The sequence below is a fragment of the Stegostoma tigrinum genome, chromosome 6, assembly GCF_030684315.1.
Source record: "Stegostoma tigrinum isolate sSteTig4 chromosome 6, sSteTig4.hap1, whole genome shotgun sequence".
In the NCBI taxonomy this organism is placed as follows: Eukaryota; Metazoa; Chordata; class Chondrichthyes; order Orectolobiformes; family Stegostomatidae; genus Stegostoma; species Stegostoma tigrinum.
The window spans coordinates 18,029,371-18,053,737 of record NC_081359.1 but is presented as its reverse complement, the minus strand read 5'-3'; the positions used below and the strand labels follow the sequence as shown (position 1 = coordinate 18,053,737).

The window sequence follows — 24,367 nt, the reverse complement described above, 5'->3', positions numbered from 1 at the left end:
CTTCCCGCTGCTGTCATTCACGGAGACCGCCGAACGGTGGAGGGGGGTTGCAGGTGGAGCGGGCCGGCAGGATTTAGGTAACCAGGTCGGAAGGTTTTGTTTGTCGGTGGTTCAGGCTCAATGATCCCGTATATATGATTAATCAATTACAGCTAATTAATTAGGACTTAGAATTAACGCAGTCCGGTTCGAGCGCCTGTGACCCAATCTCACTTAAAAAGAGGTCCATCGGGCGGAAAAGGCTGTGGCGAGGGTTTTTTTTAAAAATTAAAAATAAGAGGTGTGTGAAGCCAACAAGCTGGGCCTTCATAGATAAGGTGTAGAGCTGGATGAACACAGCAAGCCAAGCAGCATCAGAGCAGCAAAGCTGACGCCTCGGCCCAAGCAGGGTTAGACTATTGAACCCACTGAATCTGTTCCATTATTTAATGAAATCCTGGCTGATGTGATAACACTAAACTTCATTTTCTGACCTTTTCCACAACCCTTGAATCTCATACATATTAAAATCCTATCTTGAATGTACTTAATGGCCCAGCTTTCGCAGCCCTTTGCATCATGATCTGTACAGATTCACCATCCTCTGAGGGAAGAAATTATCTCGCGTCTTATTTTAGTTTTGTGGCCACTGAGTCTGAGATTATGCACTGTGGTCCTAGACTGTCCACAAAAAGAAACAACCTTTCAATTTCCCCCAAGAATCTTGAATGTTTCAATTAGGTTGTCTCCCATTCGTCTTGAATTCCAATTAGTGAAGCTTTATTTACTCCACAGGGTGCTCGAGTGCACACCAGTGGATGCAATGATGATCTCCTGCCACCAGGGGAGGCTGAAAGTCACTTTTATAGGAGGCAATTAAATGCCCTGACACCAGAGGGTGCCAGAATGCCTTCCGGTTGGACCTGTGAAGTCCTCAGGATACCAGAGAGAACACCGCTACTGGAACAACTTGGCTAGCAGTATGGCAAATTCTAAAACAAGTCTTCGTTACTGTTAATGGAATGTAGTCAGGGCCTACAGTCTTTGTAATGCCCAGTACCTCCAGCCATATCTATTAAAAAAACACATGGAGTGATCAAGTTAGCTGAAGACTGGCATCCATGATGCTGTGGATCTTTGGAGGAGACTGAAATGGACCATCCGTTTTGTATTTCTAGTTGTTACATATGCTTCAGACTTATCTTTTGCACTGATGTGCTGGGTTCCTCATTATTGTGGATGAAAATATTTGTGCAGCCTCAAACTCCAGTGAGTTGTTTAACTGTCCACCATTGTACACAACTGGATGCAGCAGGGTTGCAAATTTAGATCGGATACATTGATCCTTGGTTTGTTTGGCTGACTTTTGTGTGCTGCTCACGGAGGTAGTCCTGTAGCTTCACCAGGTTGGCACTGTATTTTGTTGGCTTGTCTGGTGTTGTTCCTGGTATACCATCTGGCATTCTTCATTGAACCCCTTTGCTGATGCCCTGATTTGAAGGTAATGGTATAGCAAGTGATGAGCCAAGCCAAGATGCTACAGATCGTGGTTAAATACAATTCTGTTTGAAGACAAACAGTACCTCATGGGTGCACATATTTGAGTTGCTCCATCTGATTGAAGTTTGTCCCATTCAGCTCAGTCGTAGTGCCACACAACATGAATAGAAGAGATTCTCAATGTGAAGATGGGTCTTTGTCACATAAGGACCATATGATGGGCACTCCTGTATTGGACAAATGCATCACCGACAGATGAATTGGTGAGGACAGGGCCAAGTAAGTTTTTCCTCCTGTTGGTTCCCTTACCACCTGCCGCAGTCTCACTTTTACAATTATGTCCTTCAGGACTTAACCAGCTCGGTCAACAATGGCACTGCCGAGCCACCCCTATTGGCAGACATTGAAGTCCATTGTCCAGTGTATATTCTGTGCCATTGCCAGTCTCAGTGCTTCCTCCATGTGGTACGCTGATTGACCAGCTGATAAATGGTGGTGCCATTGATGGTAATCAGAAGGGGGTTTCCTTCCTGATGTTTGACCCAATTCCGTGAAATTTCATGGGTTCTGAAGTCCAGTTTGAAGACCTCATGAGGACATTGACTGCAAGGTATGATTTGGAAAATATGACTGACAGGCTGTTGCTTGACTAGCCTGAGGGACAGCTCTTCCATGACCTTCCCAATATTAGCAAGAAAATATTTGCAGAGTTGGCAGGATTAGGTTTACCATTGTCATTCACATGTCTAGACCAATGCCAGATAGTTCACCTAGTTACATTCCTTTCTTTAGGCTTCTTAACATTTTTGATACAACTGGGCAGCATGGTGGCTCAGTGCTTAGCCCTGTCGGTACTCAGTGCCAGGGAAACGTGTTCAATTCCAGCCTCGGGTGACTGACTGTGGAGTCTGGAAGTTATCCCCATGTCTGTGTGGGTTTCCTCCCATAGTGTAAAGCTGTGCAGGTTGGGTGGATTGGCCATGCTAAATTGCCCAGGGATGAGGAAGGGTCACTGGACCCAAAACACTCATTCTTGTTTTTTTTTCTTCACAGATGCTGCCAGACCTGCTGAGCTTCGCCAGCAACTTTGTTTTTGTTCCTGATTTGCAGCATCCACAGTTCTTTTGGTTTTTATTCAGGATTGTCAGGAGTTTAATTAACATTCAATATTTGTAGTGACTCTGGGAGCAGTGGGACTTGATTTCCAGTGAGTATGATGCCAGTGATATTATTGCTACAGCACTGCTTCCCCCTGTGTATGCTTTGGGATTATCTGAAATGCTGAATCTCATAGTCCAATGCATAATCCACAATAGAACACATATGAACACAAACTTACCTCTGGAGTATTGTCCTGAAGCAGTCAAACCTCTTTGCTCTGGACGCCAAAAAATCATGGCAAACAAATGGTGAATTATATTAGCCCAACTTGCCAACCAGGACTGTCAACATGAGGGAAATTCTCACAGAGGTATTTATGAGTAGCAAGATCTGATAATGCCATTTCGAGCTCCATTTAATGGCATGGATCACTGCTTTCCAAAGAGTAGTACATGACAAAACAGTTCATACTTTAAACCTCAGTTTTATACTGTCACTTTGTAAATCTGCTTGAATGAATGAGACGCAATCCTAGTACGAACCCAACAGGTATATTCAGTAGCTGCCTGTGCTGAGTATTATTTTAATAGAGAAAACCTTCAGAGAGATGAAGCACAGAGGGATATGGGAGTCTCATACTTAAATCACAAAATATTAGCAGACAAATTCAGCAGGTCGTTGGGAAGACAAGTAAAATGTTGACCTTTATTTCAAAGGGAATAGTGACTTAACATAAGGAACTCTTGCTAAAACAACACTAAACACTAGACAGACCACACCTAGAATACTGTGAATAGGTTGGTCTTTTCATCTAAGGAAATGTTTACTGGAGTTGGAGACAGTGTTCTGTCTGTGGATTTTTTTACCACAGAGTGCTTTTGAGGCTGGGTCATTAAATACGTCTAAGGCTGAGATGGACAGATTTCTAACCAGTAAAGAAATCAAAGGGCATCAGGAAAGTAGAGTTGAGGGTGATATAATCTGTTGTGAGCTCATGAAATGGTGAAACAGACCTAATCTGCCTGGACAGTCTACTTTTGCCCCTAATAAACACATAAATGAGTGAATCATTTTAAAGTTTTAGATGCTATTTGAGGAGAAGAGAAGCTGAGGAACTTATTCACTACAGTATATAAATGAATATTTGGAGTGTTAATAAAGCACTAAGGATATCTTTCACCCAGGAAAAGATTTGAAGAGTAGTTGAGATTGTTAACAAGCTAATTTAAGTTGTCATAGAGTCATACAGCATGGAAACAGACCCTTTGGTCCAACCAGTCCATGCCAAACATAATCCCAAACTAAACTAGTCCCACCTGCCTGCACCTGGTCCATACCCCTCCAAACCTTTCCTCTTCACGTACTTACCTTTTAAATGTTAACAAAATGTATTGCTAATGATTCCATAATATCACTTACACATGCTGTGGAGATGTCTTTTTTTTCTTGTCCCATTACCATCAACTTGACCTTGCACCTTCTACTTCTGTCATTTAATATCTCCTGCTTTGCATTTCTGTATGCTGGAGAAATGTGAACTGCTGTAAGTTATAAACTCAAAGTGCAAAACATATCCTCAGATCTTGAGCTCTGGGAGAGAAGAAAAACAAGTTTAAATTTGAAATGGATTAAAATACAAATATGTTTCACATACATGTAAGACACCATTTAACAGCCAGGGACCAATTCTAAAACAACATACAAGAGCAGATCACACAGAGTTAACATTTAGTTCAGTGACTTGCAGACACTCAAGAAAATCAGGTTCAAGCAGAGAAGATTTATATCTCATTAAAATGCAAAACCGAGCTTCTCACCCTCAGAAACAAGCTTCTTCATTTTTCTTTTGCATATCAAAGCTGTTTGTCTTCTAAGTTTTTCAATTCTTTCTAAACATTTTAATCACAACTTTTTTCTTTGTTAACCTTATTTGTAGTGGGAGTGGGGTACAAAATGTTTCCTTTTATAATCTGACACACAAGCAGGTAGAATATACTACCACAAAAGGGGAGTTTAACTCTGTTCGTGTCAGCCAGGAGTAATGTCTTTTGTCTGCCCAATTTCCCTTATAATTCCAACTTTCTGAATTTACGCAGAGGATTCATCACCTCTATTAAACTTTTTTTTTGAATGGTGGGTCTCGTTTGTCTTGTTCCATCAGCTCCTGTTTGAGTTGTTTCATGTCAATGAAAGCGCCTTCTGCATGCAGACTAGATAGGCTGTACTAAATAAAAGCAGAATACTGCAGGTGCTGGAAATCTAAAATAAGAACACAAAGCACTGGAGAAACAGCAGGTCTGGCAGCTTTGGTGTGGAGAGAAACAAGAGTTAACATTCCAAGCCCCGTATGACACTTCTTTCACAGTGAAAGGAGGTGGAAATTGGTGATTTTTATGTTTGTGACAGAGCAGGAGGGGGAGGCAAGCGCAACAGATAGTGAACATGCGTAGAGCAAAAGACAAAGTCAGAGATAATTGTGGAAAAAGAGAGCTAAATATGTTGAATGCAGGTAACAATTAGCTGTGGAAAGGAGAAAATAGGCCCACTCTGCTGAGAGGTAGGCAAAAGGATACACATCAGACCCGGCCAGGGCAGAGTGGGGGATGTAAGAGAAATGGAGCATAGAGGTCCTGGTTTAAAGTTGCAGAACTCAATGTTGAATCCTGGGAATAGTGAAATGCCTAAGAAGTAACTGAAATGTTGTTTCTCCAAGGCAGATATGATCTGCTGTGCATTCAGGCAGATGACCTCTAATGTACAAGCTTGCCACTTCAGCCCCTTTATCCCCGATCTTTCTGCTGCCATTATTAGGCAGCACGGTATCTCAGTGCTTAGCACTACTGCTTTACAGTACCAGCGACCCGGGTTCGATTCAGAGAATGTTTGGAGAAAGGGGACAGGGACCCATTTAAGGAGATAGTTGTGTTTGTCCAGAGTCCAATAGATAAGAAGTGAAAAGCAGAAAAGGTGACAGGGCTTTTGGTTTATGGAGCAGACCATCATGCTAAGAAAGCTGATGAGATGGTCAACAAGAATCAGGAGGCAAAGAACTGAGTGATGAAAACAATTCATATAATCACTACAGTGTGGACTCAGACCATTCAGTCCACTCCCACCGTCCAAAGATCATCCCACTCGGACCTAGCCCTTACCCTGTATTCTCCCTGGCCAGCCCACCCTAACCTGCATCTCTTTGGACTGTGGGAGGAAACCGGAGCACCCGGAGGAAACCCACACAGACCGGGGGAGAACGTGTGAACTCCACATGGACAGTCACTCAAGTGTGGGTGGCATGGGCTTAGAAGATGATCACAGTGGACATTTTAGGCTGAGATCTTTTTAGAAACAATTTTAGTCCATGGAAGTCTCAGGAATTAAAGTTAAATGATGTAAGTTGAATATTGCTAACAACTTTCAATGCAATTGTAATAAATCTCATTGGTTAAGATGATAAACTGGTCCAATCATCTTCTGAAGACCGAAATGCCCTGTTGCCCTCACTACTCTGTAATCAGATCCCACTTCCAATGAGTTCTGGGAGTGTCTTCAAGAAACACCGAGGTGGAGAGGCTTGAAGCAGGAATTCCAAGGCTTAATATCCTCATCTTCCTTTATCATGGAATCTTCTAATGTTTTATTAGTTGAGAGAGATTTTCAGCTTTCATGCTGTTGCTTCTGTATTTTTATTGTGTTACTACCCTCTGACCAGCTTTATCCCACCTGATATTGGAGCCAGAAAATCCCCTATGACTCCAGTTTCAAGGAACAGTGAACATACAGTCTAAGATGTCTTTGTCCAGCAGCACTCCCCAGGAGTGGCACATGGAGTTTAATTCAGGTAAATGTGAGCTGCTGCATTTTGGAAAGGTAAATCAGGGCAGGACATATGCACTTAATGATAAGGTGCTGGGGATATTTCACAGTTGTGCATCATCCACTTCATCTTCAACCACAACGTCTTCACCTTTGATAACCAGGTTTCTGTCAAAAGCCATGGGGACTAAATTTGCTCCCCAGTATGTTGACGTTTTCATGCACAGGTTCGAATAAGACTTCTTTGCTGCACAGAACCTCCAACCAATGTTATACACCAGACACGTTGACAACATTTTCTTCCTGGTGAGGAATCACTGAAACAACTACATTGTGATATCAACTAGTTTCATCCCACCATCAGGCTTACCATGCACTACTCTTCAGAATCAGCCTTATTCTTGGACACATGCATCTCCACCAGGGATGGACACCTCTGTACTCCACTCTACCACAAACCCACGGATAACCTCATGGTGCTGCGTTTCTCTAGCTTCCACTAAACATATTAAAACAGCCATCCCCTTCGGACAAGCTGTAAGCATACACAGGATTTGTTCCGATGAACAGGAATGAGACAGACAGCTGAAGTGTTGAAGGACACCCTCATAGGAGCAGGTTATGAAACTCTTGGATCACCAGTTCCAACATGCCACAGTGAAAAACCGTAATGACTCTCCGAAGACAGACACAGTATATGCCCAAAAAGATGCCTTTCATTGCCCAGTATTTCCTGGGAGCAGAGAAACTATGCCATGTTCTTTGCAGCTTTCAACACATTATCTTTGACGATGAGCACCTCACCTTCAAACAACCGCCAAACGTTGAACAGACCATTGTTTGCAGCAAACATCTCAGCCTTCAGACAACATCGACCGCAACACTATACAACCCTGTTATGGCAACCTTTGCAAGACATGTCAGACCTTCGACATGGACACTACCATCACATGGGAACATCACCCACCACGAGCATGGTGAGTACCTGTGACTTGGCCAACGTTCTGTATCTCATACACTGCAAGCAAAGATGCCCCTAGGCATGGTATATTAGTAAGATCATGCACATGCTGCAGCAACAGATGAATGGACACTGCACAAGAATTGCCAAACAGGGATGTTCCCTCCCATTGGGGGAACACTTCAGCAGTCAAGGGCATTCGCCCTTGGATCTTCAGGTAAACGTCCTCCAAGGTGGATTTCAGCATATACAACAATACAGAGTGGTCGAGCAGAGGTTGATAGCCAAGTTCGGTATCGATGAGGAAGGCCTCAACCGGGATTTTAGGTTCATGTCGTACTACAGGTGACCCCACCGCACTATACACTCTCTCTGTCAAACTCACACACAAACACATGCAGATGTACACACAGACTTATTCACACAAACACACTCACTCACACAAACACATGCTCTCTCACAGATTCTTTCTCGTACGGGTACACATGAATGCATGCACAAACACACACATGCACACACACATTCACTTTTTCTCTCCCCCCACACATAAACACACACACTCTCCCCCTCTCTCACACACACATTCTCCTCCCTCACACACACATACACTTTCTCTCCTTCTCGCGCTCTCTCTCTATGTGTCTCTCTCTCACACACACGTACAAGTAAATCTGTGGGGTGATTTTGTATTTGCAGATACATTCTATTTTGTTCAAAAAGTACACAATTTATATATAGCCAGTCAATGTGGCATTTTATAAATTCCTATTTTAGAAGTAAAACCAGTCTGCCTCCAAACCATAACACAAACAGATTCTAAACAAGGCTTCACACCTCATGCATTGTCTGACCTAAAATGGCACCTCTTCATTACATTAATAGAACCTTTAGTTCTCTCAGGGCAGTGACTTGAAAAGAATTTGGGGATTTACATAATCAGCTAAAAACTTATAACTGATTAAAGATTTAACAGCCTCTTAGGTTTGTTTAATACATCCTCATCAGTGGTGTGACCCTTAGATCTTTTACTTATAAATTCTGTGTCTGATACTACTTCTCAATAACACCTGAAGATGGACTGAAGCTCCGAAACTCATGTTTTCAAATAAACCTGTTGGACTATAACCTGGTGTTGTGTGATTTCTGACCTTGTCTCTTCGACTGAACGACTCTAATATGCATTATTTTCAATATTAGATTCAGCCATAAAATGGCAATAGTTGCGTTTTTTATGGCTTCTGAGAGTGTACTTAACAACATCTTCTTCAACTCAGATTCTGTTTCAGTCTTAGCGATGTTCTAGAATCTTGCAACACAGGAAGAAACTCTTCAGCCCATCATATCTCTGCTGATTTTCGCAAAGAACTATCCAATCAATACCATTTTCCCAACCCCCAATTCTCTCCCAAAGTCCTGTAATTTTTTTCTTTGGAAGTTTGTTTTCAACATGCTTCTAGCACATTTTTCAAGCAGTGCATTCCCACTTTCTAATAAATTTGGTGTCAAAAAATTCTCACTATCTCTCTTCTGGTTCTTTTGCCATTAGCTTAAATCTATTACCAATCACTCTGCACCCTAGTTTCTTGAAAGAAGTGGCTCTAAGGATAGTGGATGCATTGTCAGCTTTGAAAATGTCCTCAATTCTGCAAAGATCCCAGTGGACTGAAAAATCTGCAATGTAACATCCCTATTCAAACAGAAAGTAGGAAATTGTATGATAATTAGCCTAAATATTAGCAGTTCTGAGGAAGTGTTACTGGACTTGAAACGTTAACTCCGATTTCTCTGCAGAGATGCTGCCAGACCTGCTGAGCTTTTCCTGCAATTTCTCTTTTGTTTCTGATTTCCAGCAACTGCAGTTCTTTTGGTTTTTATTTCGTCTAAATCTTCAAATACAAAAATCCTGGAATCCATTAATAAAGGAAGCAATAGCAGAGCATGTAGAAAATTATGCTATCATCAGGCAGAGTCAAGATTTCTTTATGAAAGGTAAGTTTTGTTTGACTTCCCAGAAGTACTTTGCAACTTTCATTAATTATTTTTATAATTCTCTTATTGCAGCCAATTTATGCACAGCAATATCTCACAACCAGTAAATGTGTTCAACTCATGCAATGACCTGTCAGCAATTTATCAAGTGTTGCAATAGATATGAAATAACAGATTTATAGGACAATAGAAACTCAATGTAGATTAAGGGTCAATTTCCTGAGTCACTGCACAGAGAGGTAAGGACAAGTGTATCACTCATGAAGAAGAATTAGCATTCAGGGGAAAATAAATCTTTGACTACGTATTTAAAATATGAATTTAATGAAATGCTTTCATTCATATTTTTTGCACAACCTTGATTTTCTATTGACAATGCAGTGTGGAGCTGGAGGAACACAGCATGCCAGGCAGCATCAGAGGGGCTGGAAAGTTGATGTTTTGGGTTGGGACCCCTCTTCAGAAATGGGGAGGGGGCAGAGAGCTGGGAATTAAATAGAGGAGGGGTGGGGCTGGGGAAGGTAGGTGGGATGGTTATAGGTGAGCGCAAGTAGGGAGTGGTGGGGATTGGTCAATGGGATGGGTGGGGCAGATAGGTGGGAGAGCAGATGGACAGATTGTGTCAGGTCAAGGTGGTGGGGATGAGAGCTATTACTGCATTATTTATCCACAAGGATACCAACCTGGCCATTGATAATAATTGCAATAGAGATTCAAACATCAAAAGTTGCTTTCACTTTCTTAAGTACCATTGAACTTACAGGACATCTGCATTATTTTAAGAATCCTGTGTTTAGATACAGTTTATTAAATCTTATATGTTGTCAGATAATTACAAATTCTTCTGTCCATATTTACAGTAGAAAATATCTATGTAAACTTGTCATGCTGTAATTCCACTCTCCAGCCTGTGATGGCATTGTAGCTCATCAGTCAACTGAGAAACTCCAATCAATCCTACTTCTCTGAACCCATAATGTGGTGATGTTTCAAACAAACTTGGAGACTGTTTCGTAGAGCATCTGCTTTTGATTCATATCAGTGGAGAGTGAATGACAAGAGAATATTCTCCAATCAGAAGGTAGCTGGTTGTAGCAACATAGAGACAGACTCTGTCTTGATTCATTTAACTGTTAGGGGTATTACATTTATATTTGAGTTTTGTTGAGGCCTTTGATATATTTTCAGAATTAGTGGGTGCCTGGACATTTACCAGTGTTTGGGAACCTGTGTCATTCAGCTCTTTGAGTCTGATGCGTTGATCATAGATTGTGAATGGATCTTGGCTCATTGATATACACACCTCATTTATCCCTGATTCTCAAAAATTTTTCCAACAAAAAAAATCTATATCCAATTAACCCTGTGGCAGGTTTTATGGTGAGAGTTGAAGGTTTCTGCTTCCCTTTGTTTAAGGGAGTGTTCCCTGTCATCATTCCTGTTAAGCCTGACGGTAATTTTAAGGTGACTTGCCCTTGTTCTCGACACCTCCATCAGAGGAAATCTCAGGAAATATCTGCTCTATCAATTTCTCTAAACATATCAAACCTCTCAATTAGATCACCCTTTGACACTATACACCAGAGGAAAGATAAGCCTGATCTATTCAATCAGTCCTTATCATTCAGCACCCACAGAGTTAAAATACCAGCCACTCCATTAATCTGATTGCCAATACTGTGAATGTTTTCATTGCACGAACCTGTGTTGTGAAGGGGGAAGGATGTTCCGTATTTGGTAAGTATACTAGTCTGATCACATAACATCATGGTGATGCCTGATTTCTTTCTTCACTGATGCTACCAGAACTGCTGTGCTTTTCCAGCAAATGTTGTTTTTGGCCATGGTGATGTCATTGGCTATTTTGGGTGGGAAACAGCTTAGTCCACCCTTACTGCCCACAGATTGAACATCTCTTTAATAAGCTCCTGCTGTTGTAAACATTTCGGCCTCCTGGTCTTTCTTCCAGCATAACATATTGGCATCACATGAGCACTGAAACTCATATCACACAAACTGATTTGTGTGGAAGGCAAAATCTCTTTCTGTTTTGACGACAGTATCCTGAGAAGATCAATTTGTATTTATTGGTGGAGGTGGGTACAATTATAGTATTTAAAAGACATCCGGATGAGTATATGAGTAGGAAGCGTTTAGAGGAATATGGGCCAAATGCTGGCAAATTGTGCTAGATTAATTTAGGATATCTGGTTGGCATGGTTGATTTGGACTGAAGTGTCTCTTTCCATGCTGTACAACTCTACGACTCTATAACTGTAAGTGATTATGCGGTTACTGTGATCAGCAGAGGTGTGTTCCCTGCCAAATTTTTAGGCAACAAGGCAGGTTAATTTACATAGTGATAGTAAGAACTGCCAGTGTTGGAGTCAGAGATAACACAGTATGGAGTTGGAGGAATACAGCAAGTCAGGCAGCTTCAGAGGAGCAGGAAAGTTGATGTTTCGGGGCAGGACCCTTCTTCAGAAATCTGAAAAGCTTTGCTCCAGTCCTTTATGAAGTCATCCCCATCCCAGGGGTAATTATTTAATCTTTAGGAACACTTACCACTTGTTTGAAGTTTTAATCCTACGTTTGTGCAGGTAATTTGGTTTTTTCATGTTGGGTTTGTTAACAAATCATTTAAATTCTCACTGGTTTTCAGTTGTGGCTTTAACTCAGTTCTGTGCAAATGAGTACAGTTGCCATTTAAAATTTCTCAATCTATTAAATATATCAAAATATATTGCTCATTATAGGAAAGATGTGGAAGCTTTAAAGAGGATGCAGAGGAGTAAAATGCAGGGTAGTTTGATCTTAGTAGGATAATAGGTCGGCACAACATTGTGGGCCAAAGGGCCTGTATTGTGCTGCACTGCTCTAGGTTCTATGCATTTAATTTAGCATGTACAATTAATGAGCTACTGTAGTTTATAAACCAAAGAATGCTTAAAAACCTTAGCAAGTCTGGCAGCATCTGTGCAGGAAGAAAGAGTGAGCGTTTTGTGTCTAAAATTACTTTTCCTTGGGAAACAGAGTTAGCATTCTGTGTCCAAAATGACTTTTCCAGCAAGTCTGGCTACATCTGTAGAACCCCAAGAAAAGTCGTTTTGAACATGAAATGGTAACTGTTTCTCTCTGCTCAGATGCTGCCAGACCTACTGAGTTTTTCCAAGATAACAAAGTGTGAAGCTGGATGAACACAGCAGGCCAAGCAGCATCTCAGGAGCACAAAAGCTGACGTTTCAGGCCTAGACCCTTCATCAGGGAGGAGGATGGGGAGAGGGTTCTGAAATAAATAGGGAGAGAGGGGGAGGTGGACCGAAGATAAATAGAGGAGAAGATAGGTGGAGAGGAGAATATAGGTGGGGAGGGGATAGGTCTGTCAGGGGAGGACGGACAGGTCAAGGAGGTGGGATGAGGTTGGTAGGTGGGAAATGGAGGTGTGGCTTGGGGTGGGAGGAGGGGATAGGTGAGAGGAGGAACAGGTTAGGGAGGCGGGGACGAGCTGGGCTAGTTTTGTGATGCAGTGGGGAGAGGCCCGAGCCTTGTCTGCCTTCCAGAGAGACCACTCTCTCCACGACTCCCTTGTCCACTCCACAATCCCCTCCAACCCCACCACTCCTGGCACCTTCCCCTGCAACCGCAGGAAGTGCTACACTTGCCCCCACACCTCCTCCCTCACCCCCATCCCAGGCCCCAAAATGACTTTCCATATTAAGCAGATATTCACCTGCACATCTGCCAATGTAGTATACTGTATCCACTGTACCCGGTGTGGCTTCCTCTACATTGGGGAAACCAAGCGGAGGCTTGGAGACCGCTTTGCAGAACACCTCCGCTCGGTTCACAATAAACAACTGCACCTCCCAGTCGCGAAACCTTTTAACTCCCCCTCCCATTCCTTCGATGATATGTCCATCATGGGCCTCCTGCAGTGCCATAGTGATGCCACCCAAAGGTTGCAAGAACAGCAACTCATATTCCGCTTGGGAACCCTGCAGCCCAATGGTATCAATGTGGACTTCACAAGCTTCAAAATCTCCCCCCCGGCACTGCATCCCAAAACCAGCCCAGCTCGTCCCCTCCCCCCACTGCATCCCAAAACCAGCCCAGCTCGTCCCCTCCCCCCACTGCATCACAAAACCAGCCCAGCTCCCCGCCTCCCTAACCTGTTCCTCCTCTCACCTATCCCCTTCTCCCACCCCAAGCCACACCTCCATTTCCCACCTACCAACCTCATCCCACCTCCTTGACCTGTCTGTCCTCCCCTGACTCACCTATCCCCTCCCCATCTCCCCACCTATACTCTCCTCTCCACCTATCTTCTCCTCTATCCATCTTTGGTCTGCCTCCCCCTCTCTCCCTATTTATTTCAGAACCCTCTCCCCATCCCCATTTTTGATGAAGGGTCTAGGCCCGAAACATCAGCTTTTATGCTCCGAGATGCTGCTTGGCCTGCTGTGTTCATCCAGCTTCACACTTTGTTATCTTGGATTCTCCAGTATCTGCAGTTCACATTATCTCTGAGTTTTTCCAACACTGTTTTTATTTAAGATTGCTAAACATCTGCAGTATTTGCTTTTACTTTACTTCAGGTTAGTTGCATTTGATGTAGTGTGCTGACTGGTATTGAGGAATTTTTCAGGGGTTCCTGTCAAACATTGCTTTGCACTTTCATTTGGACTTGGAAATTGTTGTTCTATCATTTGATCAATGCCTGTACTGACCACTGGTGTTCACCAAGTTACCAGGTTGTTTGTATGAAGAAATAATTAGAAGTCTGATTGTTTTTCTAGGGTGTGAAGGCATTAGGCAAAAGGTAGCCAAGTAATAAGTGGTCAAGAAAATGCTGAAAGGCGTTCTGCACCTTCCAAACCTACAACCACCACTATCTGGGTTGTCAAGAGCAGCAAATATGTAGGAACATCACTGCCTCCACACTCCCTTTCAAGTCACAAATCATCCTGACTTGGAAATATATTGGCCACTCCTTCATCAGTCATAAAATCCTGGAGCTCGCCTTCTAATAAACTCTTGTGGGTGCATTTACTCCACAAGGACAGCAGTGGTTCATGAAGGCAGCCCGTCACCACCTTCTTCAGAAAAGATAAGGATGTGCAATAATATGTGTGGCAATGCCCACAGCCCAATTATGTTTTTTCTTAAAAATACTAGGTTGAAGTAACTATGTGGTCAATGTATAAATCTCAGAGACAATTTTCTCAGAAAATATGATAAATATATGCAATTTGAAGGAAACAACTTACAAAAAAAGGAACCAGACTTTCAGTATATGTACATACATGTCATCTTTATTTTTATGCCTTCTTTCAATATTCATGATTCCTTAAAATGCATTCCTCCCATCCTTTCTTCTCAGAACTCTGATCGCTGCTGATAGAATCCCTTCTGAACTGCTATTTATTTTGGCAAACTCTGCTTCACTGACTGACATTCCGTTTAAAAAGAATAAAAATAAGGTCATATTAAAATACTTTTAGAAATTGCTGATCAGCTGGCCTCTAATGTTTTTTTGATATTTAAAGATTGTGCAAAATATTCAGAATGAACACATATTTTCTGGAATATTACAGCACCTTGTCTAAAAAGATTAGAATTGTACATGTCCCTCATATAAAATGGTTAGCATTTGATGTTCAGATTTACAGCCTATCTAACATGAAAGAACATGAAAGAACACGAGAATTGCAATGGACATTTCAGTCCACTGTTTGTTTTCAGCCTTTAGAAATAACACTGAAGCACTATTTGAAAATGTTTGGAAAAAAGTGCCCACCGTGAGAGAATTCTAACACAATTACCAGGAAATCAGGGCAAGTTGCCATGTTATTTATATCTCTTGCAGAGACAGGCTGACTGAATGCCAGTTGTTCTCAGGCCATAACGTCCATTTGCACTTAAACTATGTCTGGCTGAACTTTATAATACATTCTGTTTGCTCCATTTCAGAGGTTTGATTGAGTCATAGAAAACGTTTCAGGTTCACAATTAGACGTTTTCTCTAGTTCTTCAGCTTTCTTCTTTGTTATTTCTTCTTCTACTTGAGCTGGATCCACATAAGTGTAGAAATAGGCCATGAAAGCGAATATCATGCAGACAGCCATCAATAATGCAGCAAATAAGATATACTCGGCCCACTATGCAAGAAAGAAAAGACACTGAAGATTAGCAATGCAATCAATTTATTTTCTGTCTGACATTCTTTCTCAATGCTTTTTTGTTGTGTTTTGTGTGGCTTGTTAATTTCACTATATGTTACCCTCCAGATGAACACATGGTCATACACATTTTAATGCTAATACAGAATTAGTCGCATATGACACAAAACATAAAAAAAACCCTACAGTCTATTTATGCATTGGATCATTGATAACGTTTTGAAGCATTGGTTTCTGTTCACATTATGTTGCAGTTAAATTCTAAATTATGAAGTGAACTGAACTTCACATTAAACCCAGTTCACAGCAGACAATTATGTTCAATGGGTCGCCAAGGCCAAAGAACTCAACTTTGGAATTTCTCTGGAAAGCATTTTAAGACACTGAATCTTTCCCTCTTGCACTCACCAGGACAAACTCAAGATTGCCAATCTTTGAATGATCTTAACCATTTAAACTGCCTGAGAATAGGATACTGATTGATTTGCAAGTTGACTCTGAATGACATTGCCATAGAGAAAACAATGGGGAATTATAGGCTTGCCAAGCTCTAGGGAATTAAAAAAAAACACACTTCAACATATCCCTATTGCTTGCTAAGAATGGAAGAACGGTCCATGTAGGGCAGTGGCATTCATGTGGTATTCTTCAATGTTTCAATACCACTCATTCTCAAGAAGAAACAGCAGTATTGTTAGATACTGAGCCAAACACCTTTCACATTGCCCAACACCAAAACTCAGGAAAATGCAACAACCACGCCAATGTTACATTTCTACACCTTAGTGGAGTAACACCATTCCTCACAATGGTTACTGTATAGTTGCTGAACCAGGTTTCCAATTTGATCTTAATTGTCCTGCATTGCAGGTCCATATTCAGTTTGATCACAGGGTAGAGGTGGAAGGAGGAGGAACAGTCAATGAGGGATATTGTAATATTTGTCTAATGTTGCAAAGAAGCTAACATTGTGATCCAGCAAACAGCAAATCCGTGTAGATTTGTTTCCTTCCCATTATCCACATACCTGTTCCTCAATAGTTGAAGCTTCTGCTACTATTAACACGATAATGTTACCAATTGCATTAGTCAACAACCAACCAGCCTGGAGTACTGATTTCATGTTGGAGGGTGCCTAAGAAACAAATAATGTGAAATTAAGCAAAAATCTTCTGGTCTATGATAAGAGTTAAAACTTCTTGGAAAGTTTAATATGATAATAAAAATACAGGCAGATGTAGAGAGCAAATTTACTCTACTCCAGTCACATCCAACAGTATTACTACAGCATTTCCTGCAAAATTAGCACTGGGACAGGCAGCCTGGTGTAAGTCAGTGCTTATGTTCCACATGTAGTCTCCTCCCACTCTCTACTTAAACTCATCCCTTCAAGATATAATTCCACCCCTTTCTCCCTCATGCTGCAGCAAGGCAATGTAGGATAGACAGGAGCCAAAACACCAACATAGACCACTTAACCCAAAAGTTCTGTCTCCATGCTATAAATTCTAGGTTTTTAAAAAATTATTTATTGAATGAGGGCATTTATTGCGCACCACTAATTAGCTTCAAGGAAATGGTGTTGCTGAACCACCTTCTTGAATGTAACTGAGTGGCAAACTAGGCCACTTCAGGGGGCAGGTAGAAGCCAACAGCATTGATGTGGTTCTACAGTCACTCATTTTATTTTATTTTAAAAATGTACTTTATTCATAAAATTCTTTATATGCATAAGTAGTCACTAGAGCAGTTTGAGTCTGTACAGTCTTTACAAATGGAGATCAAACAAACCCAAGGCATTTCTTACTTCTACAAGATTACATTTACATATATTTGAGGTACCTGGAGGGCCCAATAACTGAATAAATCCCCAATAAACTTTGGCAGAAAGATCTTGGACAGGTGGCCATTCCAACTTCAAAATGGCAGCAGCTGCCCCAAATTTTAGTGCATCCCTCAGCGCATAGTCCTGGACCTCGGAGTGTGCCAGTCTGCAACACTCAGTCAAGGTCAACACCTTGCTCTGGAAGACGAAACAGCAACTTTCACTGAGCTCACCAGACGCAGTCGATGTTTATCTCGCTGTGTGTCCCAGGGAACTGCCCATCGAGCAGGGTCCTGTGTCACAGATCTGCTCGGGATGAACCTCGCCAAGAACCACTGCATCTCTCTCCAGACTTTCTTTCCACTGGCATATTCCAGAAGGAGATGTGAGACAGTCTCTACCCTGCCACAGCCACTCCAAGAGCAGTGTGCAGTGGCACAGAGAGTCTGGGTGTACACAAAGGATCTGACAGCCCTTCACACCACCAGCCAAGCAATGCCGTGGTGCTCGTTGGAAAGTTCTGGTGATGATGCATTCTAGAGTCACATATAAACCTCACCATTTAAGGATGGCTGACTTCCTTTCCTGATGATCACTCATGCATCAGATGTGTTCTTTAGGTCAATCCACTAATTTCATGGTCAAATTTTCTACTAACTTTTTCATCTTGATTTATTTAATTAACTGAATTTAAATTTCCCACCTGCCGTAGTGCAATTTGAATTCTGGTTTTTGGATCATTAGTGGGGCTCTCTGTACTCTTAGATCAGTAACTTAACCACAATGCCTAATTATGTCTAATCAACATTTCAGCTAACCTGACATCTTACCATCCAATCCATTTAGCTATTGACATTTTCTTGAGTTATATCAACTCCTTCATAAAAGGTGAATACTATTGGGGTACTAGCCAGGTTGAAGATTAGAAATACAAAGTAGGATATAATTTATACTGTCATAGTCATAGTGTCACAGAGATGTGCAGCATGGAAACAGACCCCTTGGTCCAAATTGTCCATGTCAACCAAATAAATCTAGACCCATTTGCCAGCATTTTGCCCATATACCTATCCAGATGCGCTTTAAATGTTGTAATTGTATCAGCCTTCACCACTTCCCCTGAAGTTCGTTCCATACACGCACCATACTCTGCGTGAAAATGTTGCCCCCAGGTCCATTTTAAATATTTGCCCCTCAATTTAAAGCAATGCCCTTTAGTTTTGGACTCCCTATCCTGGGGAAAAGACCTTGTCTTTTTACTTTATCCATGCCCCTCATGATTTTCTAAACTTCTATAAGGTCTCCCCTCAACCTCCAACACTCCAATGAAAACAACCCCAGCCTCTTCAGCCTCTCCCTGTAGCTCAATACCTCCAACCCTGGAATCATCCCTGTAAATCTTTTCTGACCTTTTCAAGTTTGACAATATCTTTCCTATAGCAAGGAGATCAGAACTGCACACAGTATTCCAAAAGTAGCCTAACCAATGTCCTGTACAGCTGCAAAATGACCTCTCAATTCCTATATTCAATGCATCAATCAATAAACTGATAATTGATCTATGGAAAGTAGCTGTTCATGATTTGGTGTTGTTTAGCACAATATTAAGGATCTGTCAATCTTGATAAAATATCAAATGTTCAGCCCTTGATGGAAGCCCCGAAGATGGATGAGTCTCTTGGAAGAAACACGTGTTATGTACAAATCTTTGCTCTCACTCTATTCTTTCTGATTGCAGCACAAGTTTCAGATTGAATTGTCAATATCCTGGAAATACCCCAAGTTGAAAGTTTTTTGCCATGAAGAGTGGTTACCTACCTGTGAATAGGAGAACGCTAGACCAGTGACGGAGAAAACCACTTCACCACTTGTGATGAGAAGGTATTGGGGAATCTGCCACGCCATGTGGAAAGTGTTTGGTCCAATTTCTTCAATGTAATTTAGTTTAAAATTACCTGTGGAACACTTAACAGAGAAAACACTGTCATATATGCGGGAAAATATGCAACAAAATCACAACCTACATTCAACATACCCCAAAAGGAAAGGTCAGGAGTGATGCAACACAGGAAGAAGACGCTACTCAGTCTCTCAAAACCATTCTGTTTTTCCAATAAGATCATAGCTGATCTGTATCTTAACTCCACCCATCCCCACCAGCACCATCCTACTACTGGTTTCATAACCCTGAATACCCTGCCCTAATGAAAATCTTCCTCAATCTCAGTTTTGAAATTTCAATTGACCCCAAAAGCAATTTGTCACAAGGAGAATTCCAGATTTCCACCACTCTTTGAGGAAGTACTTTCTGTTTCCTCCATAGGATGAAGCTGTTGTTGACAAAGTTGATGTTTTTTTGCCCGTGTTCTTTGCCCATAATAATGTGGTGTTTGAGCCACCTTTTCGAAGCATTAATCCCTTGAATAATCCACTCTAATTACACGGTTCTGCCCCCTTGTTCTGGGCTTCCTCGCCAGAGAAATAATTTCTCTTTATTAAACTCTATTTAGTCTTTTAATCATCCTAAGCGTTCCAATCACATTGCCCATTAATGTTCTACGCGTAAAGGAATACAGATCAGTTCATGCCTTTGTGACTTAGGCTTTTCAATGCTGTTTTTAATTCATTAATGGGATCAGGACATCACTGGCTAGGCAAAATTTTTTATTGTCCATCTCTAATTGCCCAGAGGGCAGTTCCAAGTTAACCACATTGCTGTGGTCTGGAGTCACATGTAGGCCAGACCAGTTAAGGATGGCAGTTTCGTTCCCCGAAGGGCATTAGTGAACCATCCTCAGTATAGATGGAGGTATATTGTCAAAGTCAATGATCTTTTGCTCCTTTTCTATTACGTGTGTGGGATTTTACTTGCGATACCCTCCCAAATATTGGCTCGAGTCCACAATGCTTTCCTTAAAACTCTTTTTGGAGCTAACCCTTGATTGAGGATTACCTTCACTAGCGTGACTAAGGACTCCTGACAGCCATAATAAGCTACCTAGTTTTGTGTCTGCACTAGATGGCATGGCAAGACAACAGAACTGTGAGTCTGGTAGCTCTGGCTGAAGGTCAAGGTTCAGATCAGGGATGCTGTGAACATCCAGGTAGGCTCCAATGAGTGAACATTATGATAGCAAGTAAACAGTCCAGAGAGTCACCCTGGTCCAGTCCATGAGCTGGGAGCATGCTCCTGATCTTTCAGGGTCCTTGATGTAGAATTACAATGGAAATCGTCATTGAAGTTTGAGGTACAACATTCGAGTGGAGGAGTAAATGCATCAAAGATGAGCCATGAGGGGCCTGAGAGTCTGGCACATATCAGATGCCTGTATCTGCAGACATTGGGTGAATATGGCCAGTGTCCATGGGGCATGACCTGAAATGTTGGGGTCTAGTGTCCAATTTGGAGATCTTTTGGAGCAAGCAGTGAACTGGAGTTCTCAAGTATCTGCTCTAACTTTCATATCAAGGGTACGTGAGGTGTCACTGCCCATGGAGTGTGGTAGGAAAGAAAGCTGTATATCAATGAGGGTAGATTTTCAATTCATAAGCCATAGTGCCCCTCTTAACAGAAAACTTGCTGCTGTCTTGTGTGACTCACGTCTCAACATCCAGAACTTAGTTAAAAAAATGGAACAACTTGCTCCCAATGTTGAGAACCGCCTTGCTGGGAATTTACTGGACTTCTCAGCATAGTCCATGTCACTATAAGATTCGGTCCTATATTTTTCATTGGCTAAAATGGGATTTAAACGTCATGAAGAAAGGCATTGTCTGAATTCCAGTTCATTCCTTTAAAGAATTTGACTTGTTTTAACTAATTTAAAAGTAATTGTTTTCTCTCCCCGTCTGTTTTAGTCAATGAGGAAATCTATTCCCAGGTTTCTGCTGAAGTCATCTTATAAATAAGCAATAATCTCTGAAGGTGAACTGTTTGTCACTGCATTCTGTATTTTCAATAACACACTGGCAAGGCCAATACCTCAAAAGATGTGATTTCTATTTGTAATGTGTTGTTTCAGTATTACTGCACGATCAGTTCACCTGTATTGAGGTACATTTTAGTTTATATACAAAAAACAAACATAAAAGCTTTGTGCTCAAAACTGTTACATTTCCAGAACACAATTTTAATACAAGCAGATATTTGACTATTTAAAACATCAAACCCTGCATTTATGTAGCACTTTTAATGTAACTAAATGTTCCAAGGTGTATCGTAGGAGCAAAATTGAACACCGAGCTGCATCACATGCTATTAGGCCATAGGATTAAAAACTGAGCAAAGACGTAGTAATTTAAACAAATGAAGGGAAGAGGGATTTTGGAGGGGGATTCCATAACTTTAGCATTTGATGGCACAGCAACCAATCCAATGTTGTGATTAAAATCAGAGGGCAGCAAAGATTTGACAGAGTTGTAGGCTGAAAGAGGATATGGGGCTCGAAAGGATGGTTTTTCTCTGGGGAAACGGTTTTACAAATAAAATTGAAATGCCACATGAATGAGAACCAGCTTGTCACAAATGAACTACTTACTGTTTCATTAATGATGATTGTAAAAGAGCTTCCAAAACCAAATTCCTTTGATGTTTGTTCACATTTCGTTCCATTAATGATGTATGAGATTCTTTTCCTAAGTGAGACAGAAACTTGAACATGAATATTTTACAGTCAACAAAGTTTGGTTGCATTAACCACACTTTGTTCTGATTCTCACTTGCTACTTTGCTTTCCTTTCTCTCATGTATTGCCACTAAATTTATTGCAATTTCTAGGGACAATGGGATTAATTTAGAGATCCCACACTTCCAGTAGGAAGCAGTTCTTAAAGAGGGAACACATTCTGGACACATTTTCATTACTCTTACTCTCTACCTTCTACATTATCATGATCCCAGCTGATAATAATCTTGAATAGTTCAAATTCCAGGTGAAACCATCTTGATAGGCCATAAGATTTACATTTGCTTACCATGGCAGTCAGTCACTTAGCATATTCATAAAAGTCTGCCAATCTACTTTTAATAACAGCAGACAAATCTATTGCATGAGGGAAATAAGAAAAAATTTAAGATATAAATATATATACAAATTGGAAGGATATTCTGATAAGCAGTCAAAAAGAAAGACCCAACACTTGTCCCAGCAATTTCCTTTGGAGATACTCACAACCGATGAATTATCATTCTCATCTTGACACAATGATTTCTTACCGAACTGACAGGGTCACATGTATTTCTATTGAACAACTTTCTGCACATTCACCAGATGTGATCATGTATAGACATAGGCGAACTCACTAACTTTTGTCTCTGAACTCTAAGTGGAAATATCATGTTTTTTTTCTAGTTAGTTTGACCTGCTAAACAGGTCATCTGCTGGTGGGGATCTTTTCTAAGCTGAACCTGCTTCTCTCTTCTGGCCTCTCTTTCTCTGAGTGATAAAAGCTCAAAGTAGTAAATATTTCAGCACAAACCGTATCAGGAAGCTTCCAATTGGCAAGCTCACTCTGAATCCCATGTAACCTAACTTTACTAACTGGTCTACCATGTGGAACGTTGTCAAAGGCCTTACTAAAGTCCAAGTAAACAATGTCAACTTCTCTGCCCTCATCAATCTTTTTGGCAACTTTCCTAAAAAACCCAGTCAAGTTTGTAATACACAATTTTCCTCACACAAAACCATGCTGACTATCCTTAATCAATTTTTACCTCTCTAAATATCCATAAATCCTATCTTTTATAATCACCTTCAACAAATTACCCACAAGTGAAGTCAGACTTGCAGGTCTATAGTTCCCCAGTTCCTCCTTCCAATCTTTTCTAAACAAAGGTACCACATTAGCCACCCTCCAGTTGTTACGCACTTCACCCATAGCTATAGATGATGCAAATATTTCTACAAGGGGACTTGCAATTTTCTCCCTTCCCACAAAATTCTGGGATATGTTAGATCAGGTCCCGAAGATTTATCTGCCTTTATATTCTCTAAGACCTCTCAAACTTCTTCTTCTGGAATGTTAACTGTTTCTAAAACATCAAAATTTGTTACTCTGTATTCTCTGGACTCCATTTCTTTCTCCACAGTAAAAACTGGCACAAAATATTCATTTAGCGTGTCTCCCATCTCTTCAGGTTCAACACAAAGAAGGACCCCTTGATCTTTAAGATGTTCTACCCTCCCTCTAGTTACCATTTTGCTCTTAATGTATTCAACTCAACCTCTGATTCAATTCCATTATTTTTCTGCTTAAACTACCAGGAGGTCCCAGGTAAAATTAAAGAACAATTCAAATCAAAATTAAACTACTTAAAAATTACTTACACATCTCATATTTTACATGGCTGTGCCTTATCCTGTGATGTACTGAGAGGTAATACTGTTGTTGTTAATGTTCTGCAATTCAACAGCATTTCTTTCCAAAGTCTGTTTTTCTATAGAGTATGAAAGGCATTACAACATTTCCTGAATTCAACCCATCGGCTAAATTGGACTAACTCCTCTAATCAACCCAAAGTCAGTAACAGAACTAACATTACAATGGTAACCTTTGTTGCAGTTTATGTGATGGGGATGGCGGAGGACATACACATCACCTGACTATCTCATTGCCCTGGGCTGTTTGAGTTCAGTACCCAATGGGTTTAAACAGCTGTTAACTGAACAGGAATTCTTTGTGGATCAGGTCTACTGCAAGGATGAGAGATTGAAGGAATTTTATAAGGGTCATTCACCCGTGTCTTGATGGATTGTGAGGTAACCGCCTGGGTCAGTGGCTTTATAACAATAAAATGATTAAAAGAGCTTAATTGTACCTTTTTCCATGGCAACAGAAAGATTAGAAGGGATTCAGATGATTTATGAGTGACATGAATGAAGTATAGAGATCAAAGGGAGAATCGGTTTAAGAGTTTTCAGCATGTGGAGTATGCTGTACTCAAATTGTGGATCATGGGCTCAATAAAGACTTGTATACATGTTTGATGGTGCAGACTGATGACTATGAGTACGCACATCG

The 24,367-nt window shown here is 41.1% G+C and overlaps 1 protein-coding gene and 1 long non-coding RNA gene across 4 annotated transcripts in view; one reads left to right on the top strand and one right to left on the bottom strand.

Moving 5' to 3' along the window:
• The first annotated feature begins 11 nt into the window (after positions 1–11).
• Positions 12–24,237, top strand: LOC132209759 (uncharacterized). Of its 3 annotated transcripts, XR_009445820.1 has the most exons (3): positions 12–77; positions 2,533–2,686; positions 19,086–24,237. It is a non-coding gene; the product is annotated as an uncharacterized LOC132209759 (long non-coding RNA). The 3 variants fall into 3 exon arrangements; XR_009445819.1 differs by lacking the exon at positions 19,086–24,237 and having other exon boundaries at positions 2,533–4,711; XR_009445821.1 differs by lacking the exon at positions 19,086–24,237 and having other exon boundaries at positions 15–77; positions 775–4,711.
• LOC125453296 (solute carrier family 15 member 1-like) overlaps positions 15,262–24,367 on the bottom strand; it is a 41,170-nt gene continuing 32,064 nt past the window's right edge. The window contains exons 20-23 of the mRNA XM_048532662.2: positions 21,886–21,982; positions 19,166–19,312; positions 16,550–16,657; positions 15,262–15,501 (exon numbers count right to left, since the gene is read on the bottom strand). Of these exons, the coding sequence (XP_048388619.2) occupies positions 15,310–15,501; positions 16,550–16,657; positions 19,166–19,312; positions 21,886–21,982 (544 nt within the window). The 3' untranslated portion in view covers positions 15,262–15,309. The remainder of the gene's footprint in view (positions 15,502–16,549; positions 16,658–19,165; positions 19,313–21,885; positions 21,983–24,367) is intronic.